A 12,723-nucleotide genomic window follows, 5' to 3' on the forward strand; every position below is an offset into this window, starting at 1 on the left:
GGCTTTCGGAGAGGCCTACCGAGGTACCGCTAATGCACCGTTGTGGGCTCTCCTCCCTGTGTCCAAAGGGCTCAGGACATCGAAGCCCAGATGCCCACGCCAAGTCATATTAAGCAAGTTTTATAGACTTAAACGCTGTGAAGTGATCCACATGTATTTATTGATTTATGCGCGCGCGCGTGTGTGTGCCTGTGCACAGGCGCACGTGGACGTGGATATTAGGATGGTGGGCCAGGGCCTCGCCCGTGCTAAACAAGGGCTCTGCCACTGAGCCATTTGTCTTAAGGGATTCCTTCAGCGCGTAGCCCAGGCTGTGGTCAGACTCGTTAATAGCTGAGAATGTTCAACAGCTGATCCTTTTGCTTTCACCTCCTACGTCTGAAATTATGACAAAGTGACACCGCACCTGGCGTTTTCTTTCTTTTCTTTAAGATTTAGTGTGTGCGTTTCTGCGCCGTTGAGGGTGCCGGATCCCCTGGTACTGGCGTATGCACGGTTGTAAGATGCCATGTGGGAGCTGGGAACTAAACCCCAGTTCCTCTCAGAACCGCTAAGTGCTGACCAAGGCTGCCAGCAGCCTGACGGCAGCTCTAACTTTGCCAGATCTCGAAGGGCCGCCAACTGCTCCTGCTCCGCCCGCAGCCCTGGTGTCTGCTCCCAGACACCCTGGGAGGTGTCTGCAGGGAAGCGGCAGTCGCTGAGGACAGGGCTGCCCCACGTGTAAACAGGAGTGTGGATGACCCAGGGTTTTTTTTTTTTATAGTTCCACCCTGTTTACTAAACCCTCTATGAAATATGTGAATAATAAAACCCAATTCCGTTCTAAAAGAAAAAAAAGGAAATGCTTTCTTTCAAGTTTCTCTGTGTAGCCCTGGCTGTCCTGGAACTCACTCTGTAGACCAGGCTGGCCTCAAACTCAGAGCTCCGCCTGCCTCTGCCTCCCGAGGGCTGGGATTACAGGGGTGCACCACCACTGCCTATCACCGCAAGTGCGTGTAAAACACTGGTGGCTTTTTAAAAACAGAAAGGTTTGATTCATCAGGATCAGGATTCCCATCCTTTGGTGTACAGCAGCCCCGCACGGTTGTAGTCGCTCTCCCAGCATGCAAACTCCTGTGGGCCGTCCTTGTCTAACCCAGCTGTTCTGGTACCAGCTGCCTAGACCTTCTGTTTTCTTGACTGTCACAGACTTGAAGGCACAGTGTCTTCCCGGTCCATCTGCAAGCCTGGGGAGTCACCCTGCCGTTGCTGTGTTCTGGGCTGTAGCAGACAGGGCAGCTCACTTGCCTCTAGAGTGACCCAGCAACTTTCCCACGGTTAAGCGACTGTGATGAGAGAGCGGTTGTAAACACTTACTGGCCTTTGTGTGAACACAGGCTTTCACTTGTCTTCTGTGAATTCCTAGGACAGGAATTGGTGCTATTTAAGAAACCACCAAAATGTCTCCCAGACACCACACGGCCAGTGCCGTGTGAGCTCCAGTTGGTGTCTGTTCAGGGTCTGGTTTTTCAGTCACATTACTGGTGTTGGTAAGCCACATGGTTTACTCAGAGGGTGACCCGAGTATGCTTATCTGCTGTCTTCACTTGTCTTCCTGTCCATCCTTTACCCTCTTTGTAATTTGGGTGGCTTTCTAGTTCTGGGTTTTGTCTGTGTGCATGAGAGCACATTCATGCCATCCGCACAGGTAGAGTGAGGATGTTTTCCTTTTTTGCTGTGTGTCCCAGGATTGCACTCCGGTTGTCACGCTTCGTGGCACCAGCCTGGCCCTCTCACTGGTCCTAGTGTGCTCTGCACAAACTTTCCACCACAGTCTGCACAAGACATTGACCCAAAAATACTGTTTCCCAGTGTTTGGCTCATCTTCCCATTCCCTTAACAATGGCATTCAAAGCTTTTACCCTTTGATGGTTCTTCCTTCTCGGGGGGTCTTGGGATGCAGCCCTGGACGGCCTAGAACTCCCTATGTAGACCAACCAGACGGGCCGCAAATCCAGAGCTTCCTGAGTGCTGGGGTTGGAGGGGCAACCACCACGCCTGGTGTGCTACGGTTCACCTTAAATTTCTGTGAATTCTGAGGTATGGGCCAAGATGCTTTAGTTTTTACACACTGATAGCTTCAGCACCGCCACTGGCGGCCACCACCTCCTCATGCACGCATGCAGAAAGCCACGTGACCGAAGCTGTGGCTCAGTGACCTCAGCTTGTCAGCACTTGCCCAGGCTCTGCCTCTCGGATGTGGGCGTCGCCGCTGACCGTATTTGTGTGCATCTGTCATTCTACCTGTTAAGACCTGGGCGATGCCAGGCTAGCACAGCCATGGTGAACTCTGTCCTCTGGACACGGCATTTGTCTTGAACTTGGCCACAGGAGACCCGCACAGTATCAAGTGTGTTACCATTCCCTCACAGGAGGAGAGGAACCACAAGTGGCACTCCCCACCCCCGTGTGTGAGCACAACGGAAAAGGACGCCCTTCAGTGGCACACCTGCCGAAAGCCTTCCCCTGCTCCTGCAACCCCATGGAACCCCCTCACTCATCAGCTGAACCTGTGCAAAGGTTTTCCTGCCCTGGGGGCAACAGGGAGACTCCCGGGAAAGGCACCCTGCAGGGGCTGCAGAGAGCGTTCTTTCCCAGGTCACCTTCGGCACTGAGCTGGCGCTTCCTGGAAATGCTGGCATCGGTCCAGCACGTTGGGAGAACCGAGCTGGGACCGCACTTGCTTAACACACGCAGGCCCCAGGCTCACAAGCTCAGCGCCTACCGAGACAAGCTGCCTCTGCAGCCACGCTCACTGTGTGTCCCGAGGGTGCCAGCACCGCTGAGGGGTCCCACCGAGCGCCCGAGGAGGAATGCCCGTCCTGCTTAGGAAAAGTGTGCCCCGCCAGAGCGGCACCGGCTGCGTCAACGCTGCTGCCGGGGAGAGTGCACGTGGCAGCTCACGGGCTCTTCTGACACGGACGGGGGGTTCACTAGACTAACCGTGGTCTGCAGAAAGATGTGGCAGGCTGAGGTCCAGAAATGGCCACAGGGCACGCGGCTGAGGAAGCTGAGAGCCAGACCTTCTACACCACAGTAGACAACACTCCCTGGCCGACCCGTCCCCCCAGTTCCCCAAAGGCTGTGGCTCTTGCTGCTGTGACCTCCCTAAGGAAGGACAGGAGATGAAAAGCATGACTCTGAACAGGTCGATGTTTCCAGCCCTTACCTCGCACGCACTTCTGAGGGACAGGCAGACGGGGCGTGCCCAGGGACACCGAGGGCAGCGCTGCGGCCCTGCTACCCACCAGCTGCTACCACAGGAACTCAAGTCCATACACCCATTGCCAGCACCTAGCAAAGGGACAGGTGGGACAGGGACTGAGGTAGCCTGGGAGTTGGGGGGTTGGCCTCTGTGTTCGGCCTCCTAGAGACACAGCAGCACAGGGCGGAAGGGCTGTGGCCAACAGCCCTGGAGAAACACTGCCCTGCAGATGCACTGCACGAAGCAGGAAACCTCCGGTGTCTCCAGCTACTGCTACGACGGTCTGTGGGGGTCTTGCCAGAAAGAGAAGCCAATCTCAGGAGCACGGCCAGAGTCAACCTCCCAAGAAGCAATGGGTTGCAGACATCTTCTGAAGCACCAACTGACCCGCTCTTCATGCTTCCCTCTTGGCTGGTCAGCGCTAAGGGCCAATACACCGTCTTCAATGACCGTTCTGACCACTGGGAGGCCCACCCAGGGCTCTCCTGCCCCGGAGACTGCTGTTTCCTAGGTGAAAGGAAGGGGTCAGAGGGGACAGGAGGACAGCCAGAAGATACTCAAGAACCATGAGGTGAACATGAGGTCCTGGGGCCAGAGTCACATGTTTAAAAATGCAAAAGCTGATGGCTCTGAAGCTGGAGGTTCTGTGGTGACCTTCTGTAAACCTGGCTGGAGATCCCGGGAGCTGGGGCAGGCCACCAGCTCCATGCCAGAAAACAAGGAGTTGGGGCTCCCCAGGCACGAGCTGGAGCTGCCCTTTGGGGTGTCTATGTTCTCCGGGCTCTGCTCAGGTCCTGTCCCCTGTCCACCAGAACGTATCAACTGGGTTCTGAGCTCACTGGCACCCTCCAGGGCTGGAGGGGGAAAGGGGTCTGGGAGTGGAGCGGGCACCGCTGTGGTGGAGCTAAGAGGCTGGAGGAAGACCTGGCTCTCGGGGGGAGGCACAGGGCTGGTCAGCAGGTCGGCTGGGCCCACAAGGGTGGCTGCAGAGGTCAGCTGGGCACAGGGCCTTCGGGCAGGCAGCTGCTGTCCACAGGAGGCTTCAAAGTGTCTCAGGATCTAGAGGAAAATGGGAAGGAGTGAGGTTCCTGCTTAGGGCTGGGAGCAGTGAGGACAGGGCTCGTTTTTTCTGAGTACGGGCAGGTACAGCTAGCTACCTACTGCGGGAACAGTACAACACAGGAAACAGACAGATGGGCAGTCTACCCCGGAACCTCCAGGTGCCAAGGGAGCTGAGGGGACCCCGGAGATCTGAGGTGTCTAACGTCACCCCAAGTTTACTGGGTGCTGTGAGCAAAAGTGAGTTATCAGGTGCTAACAGCATAGCAACCCAGATAAGAGGCTGAGACGCTGCAAGTTTGGCAGGCAGAGAAAACAGGAAACCCCAGGGATGTGGTGCATGCCTTTGGTCCTAGCACTTGGGAGGAGGGGGCAGGTGAATGTCTGTAAGGAGAGGCCAGCCTGGTCTACCCAGTGAGTTCCCAGCCAGTCAGGGCTACAGAGTGAAACACTGTCTCAAAATGCAAACAATAAATCCCAAGAAGCAGCTAAGGAAGCAGGGCAGATAAGAAGGGCAGGCACGGAGGAGACCCTAGGCATAAGGCAGGGGAACTGCCTCTCAGGGGGCTTTCTGGAGGAGGCAGGGTGCAGGACACAGGAAGGTGAGCCAGGCGCAGAAGCAGGGTGAGTGAACGGTTGGCGTTCAGGAGAGGAAGAAGGCCAAGGCACCCACAGTGCCAGAGCCCAGGGCAGGTGAGCACCACCCAGTAAGCAGGGCTATGGGCGTGTGCCCAGCTAGGGAACCCACCAGGGTAGTGAGTGCTGAGACACTCTGCGCCCCGGCCACTGCCCACCTTAGTGGCTTTGTTGGTCACAGGTCCAGGGTTGCCTGCACCAAGTTCCTGCAGCCGCTGCCGGCAGAGGAGGAGGACGTGCTCCTGAGGCAAGAGGTCGGCGCCTCCAAAGGAGGCGATGGCACACAGCGCCCTCTGTGGACCAGAGAGGGGAGGATGAAAGTCAGTGCCTCACTCAGGCCTGTGTGGCCCCACTGGACGCACCGCACTCCCCACGTTGACCCTTCTCAGCCAGGGAGGCGCTGCTGTCCTTGCTTGACCCGCACGGCCCTTGCTCCCTCACACGTGCGCGGGCTCACTCTCATCCTCACCATCTGCTCACACTCACTGGTCCCGACCAGCTGGCGGAGGAGCAGCTCCAGCACAGCCTCACAGTTGAGCAGCGCACACCTGCACGGGGAGGGGGCATGTGGGAGGAGCTGGGGCGGCCACAGCCAGCTCCCTCCTCCCTCGGGGCAGGCGCAGGCGCAGCTCACTCTTTGATGAAGTGCTGTGTCTCCTCTCTGCTCAGGAAGACTCGCGGTCCCTGTGTCACAGCTCTCACAAGACTCAGCTCTTGCTGGCAGTCACTTGGGGCCACGGCCTCAGCCCTGGAGAGCGCACAACCGTACAGCCGGGCCAATGAGTGGGCAGCACCCCACGCTCCCACACTGGGGTCACGAGTCTGCGCCTCTCTGGGAGAGGTGGCCTGCGCACATACCTTTCTGCCAGGTCGCCTGGCTCCCGGCTGGTGCCAGAGTGGCTGTCACTGCCGGACCGACTGCCTGCATCCGAGGCCCTGCTTAGGTTGCTGGTGCAGGAGGAGCTCTGGGAGCTAGGACTGCTGTCCAGCTCATCCCAGCCTCCTCCAGCCTGCCCCGGCTGGTGCTTCACAGCTGAAAGACAGGAGAGTGGCAGGCAGGGCCCCTCACCTTCCGTAGGCCGCACACTACCTCCTCAGGGACTCTGGCTAAGAGACAACAGGTCTGGCCTGTGCTCACAGGGCAGCTCCACAAGCTCCAGGCTCACAGCATGGGCGAGCGCTTCCTGCCTCCCGCCATGCAGGGCGGCACCAGAGCTTGTCTTTACGTCGAGAGTGCCCCTGCCTGAAGGAGACCACCAAGGGCGGCAACACTGGCTTCCATACCTCGGGCCCCCAGGATGGCCCCAGGGAGCAGATTCCCGGGGCTGGGAAGTGTGTGGCCGGCTGACGGTGTCACTGCGGGCTGGTAGGTGTCAGCACGTGGAAAGGGTCCCTGGGCACAGGGATTATCAGGCCCAGGACGCACTGCATTCGCCACGGCCTCTGCAGCCCTCTGGATCGTGGACAGGAGGGTTTCGCCTGCAGAGCCTGTGCATGGAGGGGAGTGTCAGGCTCCCGGCCTCCTCCCTGCCTTCGCCAGTCCCTCCAGGACAGGGCTAGGACTGCTCAGAGCTGGGGAGGTGGAGCAGCGTGGACACTGCGTCTGCACACCAGCTCACAGCAAGCAGCTGTGGTCAGGGATGGTCGAGGGGGTTGCCCTGGGAAGAAATCGCCCTTAGCCCTTCACTCGAGGGTACAAGGACAGCAGTGCCAGAGCCATCCCGCCTCCGAGCACCCTGAAGAAGCAGGTTAAAGCATCGGCCTGAGGCCCCAGAGTTGCAAAAAGCCTGTGTGTGGCAGCTTCGGGCACATAGCTGGACATAGCCCCAGGGACAGCTGAGGCCGCCTGCTCCACTCTGCGTGCTGTCCAGACTGCCAACAAACACACGTGTTACACGGCACCCACACACAGTCCACTGTCACTCCAGTGTGTTACACGGTACCCGCTCACGCTCACTGTCACCACCTGCACAGATGCCTGCTAGGTTCTGTCACGGCTGGGCTGTTGCCAATCAAGCAGCACAAAAGGCCAACCCGGCCACCTGGACTCGTCTAGTGTCTCCTCCCTGGCCGTCAAGTAGACACTCTGGTAAGACCATCCACTCGGCTGGGCAGAGGGGACAGCAGGGCCATATTGAGGGATGGCGTCACATGTGGGACAGCGGGGACAGCTGATGGTGCTGTCATGAAGCCTTGCTCTGACCCCTTCTTGGCAGTCCTGGACCAGGCTGGCCTCAAACGCATAGGTTTGCCTGCCTCTGGCCCTCAAGTACTGGGGTTAAATTCGCGTACCACACTGCCCAGCCCTAACCCCATCATATCCCTACCTGTACCTTACCTGACCGGCCTGACTCCTTGCTATAGCCGAAGCCCTGCAGAGCACTGTGAGGTCGGGCCTGGGCGCCCATGCCTGAAAGACACTGGCGTCAGTGCAGGCCTCCCCCAGCCCTGCCCACATGCACACAGACATCTAGGACACCAAAAGGGACAGCCTCTGATGAGGCTGGAGGGCACCAGAGTGGCATACCTGCTGGAGGCGGGGCTTGGGGTGGCTGGCAGGGAGCCAGCGGCATGGCATCCGAGAACAAGGTGCTACCCAGGTCCTAAATGAAGAGGTGGGAGCTCAGAGTCCCACCGAGCCTTCTGTCCCACCTGCCCCTGCCAGCTCTGTGCTGTTAGAACCTCTCCTGAGCTGCCCAGCCAGGCACCAGGCCATGCTCAGCAGGGGAGACCCGAGTCCAGTGTGGCAGGAAGACAGCAAGCTCCTCACAGACATTCTGTACTCCAGGTAGTGACCCCGGGCTCACCTGGGCAGCTGCCCGCACCTTCTGGTACAAGCTGTTTCCGTGCAGAGGATCTGGGGGTCCTGCGAAAGCTTCAGGGCAGAAGATAGACAGGAGAGGCTGAGCCTGGCTCTGCTCCCTGCACACTGAGCAAGCGCGACACACACACACACACACACACACACACACACCCGGAGGGTGCACCGCAGCCCCTCCTCAGGGCTCAGGGTGGAGCACTTCACACTCTCCCTTGACCACCCAGCTCTACAATAGCCACTGTGTCTGCAGAGACCACGGCGCTTCCCATACACGCTGGAGCTCTGCCTACCTAGCTGCTTCCTTGCATCCATTCACTTCCACCTGCAACACGAGCCTTACCGAACTTTCTCCGGGCCTGAGCCTCTACCAGGGCCTCTCAGGTATGGTTCAGCTCCTGGTTACCAGGCCAGTTCAGCCTGAGCTAAATTCCCTCTGCTAAAAAGCTTCCCTCGAAGAAATTAAGGTTTTCTTATACATTAAGCCACCCCCACATTTTCCTTGGCTCAGGGCCTTTTCTCATGCTGGGGAATACCACAGCACCCGTATTCCACCTCATCCTTTCAGGGCTAAAAGCCATTCCTCAGAAAATCCTTAGTGGGAGCCTCCAGCACAGACACCCTTCACAAGACCACGCCAGGCAGGACCTCAAGCACAGCACCCAAGGGTTATGTCTCCCCACCCCAGCTTTTCCTGGACATACCTGTGCCCTTCCATACCTGTGGCTTCCTGGATGAGAGCAGAGTTTCTTCTGAGTATGAGCAGGAAGGAGGAAGAGCCATGACCACACAGGTAAAGCAAGATCTTCAGCACCTGGAGAGCCAACAGATTCGAGGGGCTGGCAACTGCGGTGCAGGGCACCCAGCACAGCTGTGTCCCTCCCCCAGCCTTGTCTGTTGCCTGCCACTCACCTTGAGCTTCACGTGGCCAGAGCTGCTGTCCAGGCGGTTCAGGAGGTACTCCAGCAGGCACTGACTGCTACCCAGTGACTCGTGAGAAATTTCTGAGAGTCATGTGGGTTAGGGAAAAAGCAGGCTGACAGAGACCATACCAGGACCCACTAGCGAGACAAACTCACCCTCCTGTGACCAGTCTCACTCCATGAAGATTACTGCAGGCTTTGGTTTCATCAGCACTGGAATTTTTACAGTATGCTGGTCTCGACACCATTGATATTGTAGGATTTGGGAGTTTTTTGTTTTGTTTTGTTTTTTGAGACAGGGTTTCTCTGTGTACCCCTGGCTGTCCTGGACTCACTCTGTAGACCACGGTGGCCTCAAACTCACAGAGATCAGCCTGCCTCTGCCTCCCTGAGGGCTGGGAATACAGGCGTGCACCACCACACCTTGCCAGCTGGTATTGCAGTTTTTAGCACACCCCTGCCACACACGTCTGGATACTAGGAAAAAGTTGTTGTTGGGGCTTCTGGGATAGCGGAAGACCCGACCCTGTTCCTATAACCCTTTCTGCTATGTCAGGATCCCCGCTGTTTACTACACACTAAACACCACCCATGGGGATGATGCAGGAGGATACTGGCAATCTCTTCAAACAGGTAGCCTGGACATGGGATGTCATCATCTGAGGTCCCCTTCATGAGAATGGGGAGCTGAAGGGGAAGTGGAGCATGGTGAGTTACACAGGGTAGGTCCCAGCCACTAAAGGGAATGGAAACAGCCTCATGCTCAGCGGTGTTAAAACTGCCCAGGAGAAAGCCTGCATGGGGGGCACAGAATCATCCCAGTGGCCACAAAGCACAGCTCTAAACAGGCTCTGCTCTGGCATGGAGCAGTGAGGAAATCAATGAAGGCTCTCTAGCTAGGTCAAGATGAGGTTCAGCCCGGCCCCCTACACCCATGAGGGTAAGGACATTTTCAATATAGCTACACATCAACCAGCAACAGCAAGACCCTCAGCGCCTTCTATGTAATGGATGGGCGTGGTGCAAACGTGTCAGAACTGCTCCGCTTGACAGGCTATCTTGAGAAGACCTATCTTAAATTTTATATTGCCGTCCATCAGCATGGTCTTGCTTATTTACCGGCTTGCCTGCTACTGCAAGTGGACAGTGTTTATTTGGTTGAAATCCGGAAACACCTATTTCCCATCACTCAGTATCTGGGCAAACGGTTGCGGCTTTGGAATATTTAAGACAAGTATGCTGACACACTGCTAGGGGTCCACTCGGCCTCGCCATGCTGTTTGTCCACAGTGCCTTTGAGGGGCTTTGTAGGAAGGGAACGAGTTTAGTACTTACAACTTGTCCCAGCCGCTACAAGAGAGATCTAAAAGCCAGTAAGAACGGTCCCTGGGGCACTCAAGCGCCCTCAAAGCTACAGTCAGAAAGCTCAGGGCAGTCAGCTTGTTTCAGTCAGCAGCTGGCACCTGGGCCCCGCTGGACATCGCCCGCCGCCCTTGCTATCAGACTATCAGAGCAGGCTCGCTCATTGTCAGCAGCTGCTGGGCAGTCTGTCCCCGCTCATCCAGCGAGGTCCCCGGGGGCCAGGCGTCAGCACACCCGGCGGGTTCCACTCACCCTGTGGAGGAAGCTCAAGCGGTCCCGCAGCGGCGGGGCGGCCGCCATGGTCCAGGTAAACTCCCAGCCTGCCCTGCTTCCGCCAGGCTTTGGTCTTCCAATCATGGCGCTTCTCTGGCTCTCCCGGCCAATCGCTAGCAGGAGGTGGGCACAAGGGACGAAAACATCTGGGCCTCAGCCAGTCCAAGGTCCTAGTGAGAGACAGACAAACACTACTACCAATTACAGAAGCTCAGGCCGCGACTCTGACCAACCAGAAAACAGTATGGGCGCAGGCGCCGGATGTGCAAACATTCGGCTCCGGAAAAGGCGGGGCCCAAGATGGCGGCGCCAACAGGGGCCTGGAAGAACCGCTCATGTCCGCCAACGGAGCGGTGTGGGGGCGCGTGCGGAGCCGTCTCCGAGCCTTCCCGGAGCATCTGGCGGCCTGCGGAGCTGAGGTAAGGAGAGGGCGGAGCTGGGCCTTCAGGGTGCCCGGGGAGGGAGGCAAATCTGGTCTGGCCCCACTACCGTCGGGTCTTCCTTCAGGCCTCGGCGTACGGCAAGTGCGTGCAGGCCTCCACCGCCCCAGGAGGCCGCCTGAGGAAGGATCTCTGCGTGCGCGAGTTCGAGGCCCTACGGAGCTGCTTCGCCGCCGCGGTAGGTGGACGCTTCCTCCCTGCGGCGTCCCGTTCGGCTTTCCTTTTCCGCTGCTTTAGGGTGATGCCAGATACACTTTTTTTCTACCCGTCAACTCCAGGAAGGATCAGTGAAAGGGTGAAAGGCCCTCGCCTTAACTGCTGGCACTGTTGCCAGAGGGCAGCCTGACCAGACCGACCCCAACCCCACTTTCTCTCCAAAGTTACTGCGTGACGCCGTGGGGGAGGGGAGCCCTGCTAGGCACCCCTTTCATCAAGTGCCGAGTGTCCGTGGCCGGCTCTCACTGTAGCACAGAAGAGGTGGTGAGAGCAGCTTGGCTTCTGCCTATGACTCCTCCACTTCAAGCCCCTCCCCTTCAGGTGCCCTCTGTCTTTGCCTTGCCATGGCCCTTGTCAGCTGATGTCCCACTTTCAGCCTTGTGAAGATGGCCAGGACCCGGAGTACTGAGTTTGGGCATCTTGGTAAAACCCTAGAAGAATTGTGAAAATGGTGGAACGGACCATAGTGAATATTCCAGAACCTTGCTCCAGATAATGGAGGGTTTGACCCGCAGAAGTCTTGGGCGCTCATTCTAGGATAGGTTCCCAGAATGTCACTACTGTCGACCTTTCTGGGTACAGCTGATTCATGGGTCTGGGGTAGGTCGTCCGCTGGTGCTCCTGGGAGCTGCTAATGCAGAACTAGGACTAGATGTAGGGTCCTTGGTTAAGAACCCAGAGCAACAGAGAGAATCTGAAGCGGTTTGTTAATACTCCGCAATAGCCTTAGGCAGGAAGAGCAGTGTTTGGGAGAGCCAAATGTTCCTTGAGTTTCCTGCGGCCCAGCCTTACCTAGCAGCCTTTGGCGAGTTTCCCAGTCAGAGGCTGTGCAACCATCAGGTGTTGCAGTACTGTTTTGTTTTGGTTCCTTCTGACTTGATCCCTGCCTTTTGGCAGCTTTCCAACCCTACGTCCCTCCCTGGATAGGGAAGGCTACCTGACAAGCCTTCACCTGTGGTTGGTGGCCAGCAGCTGTCATTGAGAACCTAGACACACTCTCCTGATGTTCATAGGTTTCTGCTTTCTCTCTCTGCCACACTTTCCGTGGTTGAGGAAGTGTGTGGCTGGTAGCTGTCTCCTCCTTTGCCTGGACCAGATAAAGGCCTCCCACTGTGGCTCCTTACATCCCTGCTCTAGAACCTCCACTGGATCACAGTGCCGGGTGATCTCAGGCAGGGACCACCACAGACATACCAGCACTTCAGTTCTTGAAGGCGTTTGGAAGAATGTGGCATGTGATGAGGTGGATGTCTTGCTAACTCGCAAATTAAATGCTTTCTCTTTCAGGCCAAGAAGACCATGATGGGAGGCTCCTAGGAAGGTCTGTGGGCACAGGTGCCCTGCACTATGGCGCACTTGGAGAGCTTTGGGGACTGAAAGAAAGCGTGGGCAGCGAAGATCCTGGTGTTTTGTGGTTCTTCTCAGCGTGAACCTGGGCAGGGTTTGTTTACCTGCAGTGTGTATGAGCATCTGGGTTTGATTAAGATGTGACATAAACAGCAATGAAGATTGTTCCTATTACAATCTGGCACATTTCAGACTTTTATACACAGCATGGTACGAGGAACTGGCCTCTCCGAGGACGATGTGTCCAGAGCATCCCTGCACCCCCACCCCTCAGAGGTGTAGGTCTGGGCCATAGGACTCTGCCCAGGGCCCTCATTTAAAACTGTTCTCACAAGGGCTGGAGAGATGGTTCAACAGTTAGGAGCACCTGTTGCTCTTTAGAGGACCCAGGTTCAGTTGTCAGCA

At 57.2% G+C, this 12,723-nt stretch overlaps 2 protein-coding genes across 2 annotated transcripts; one reads left to right on the forward strand and one right to left on the reverse strand.

The window, feature by feature from the left end:
• Positions 1-138: 138 nt before the first annotated feature.
• Tepsin (TEPSIN adaptor related protein complex 4 accessory protein) lies at positions 139-10,405 on the reverse strand. Its single transcript, XM_055592506.1, has 13 exons — positions 10,295-10,405; positions 9,295-9,367; positions 8,670-8,761; positions 8,478-8,571; positions 7,747-7,814; positions 7,467-7,542; positions 7,278-7,349; positions 6,224-6,427; positions 5,798-5,972; positions 5,574-5,687; positions 5,409-5,487; positions 5,098-5,232; positions 139-4,303 (listed from the first exon to the last, which is right to left on the reverse strand). The coding sequence occupies exons 1-13, from the start codon at positions 10,397-10,399 to the stop codon at positions 3,842-3,844; spliced, it is 1,749 nt and encodes a 582-aa protein (XP_055448481.1). The 5' UTR covers positions 10,400-10,405; the 3' UTR covers positions 139-3,841.
• A 195-nt stretch (positions 10,406-10,600) lies between these two features.
• Positions 10,601-12,495, forward strand: Ndufaf8 (NADH:ubiquinone oxidoreductase complex assembly factor 8). The gene is made up of 3 exons (XM_055592500.1): positions 10,601-10,734; positions 10,823-10,933; positions 12,259-12,495. Exons 1-3 carry the CDS (start codon positions 10,651-10,653, stop codon positions 12,286-12,288), a joined length of 225 nt encoding a protein of 74 aa, XP_055448475.1. The 5' UTR covers positions 10,601-10,650; the 3' UTR covers positions 12,289-12,495.
• The last annotated feature ends 228 nt before the right edge of the window (positions 12,496-12,723 follow it).

Source organism: Psammomys obesus, unplaced genomic scaffold, assembly GCF_907164565.1.
Source record: "Psammomys obesus unplaced genomic scaffold, mPsaObe1.curated_primary_1811, whole genome shotgun sequence".
In the NCBI taxonomy this organism is placed as follows: domain Eukaryota; kingdom Metazoa; phylum Chordata; class Mammalia; order Rodentia; family Muridae; genus Psammomys; species Psammomys obesus.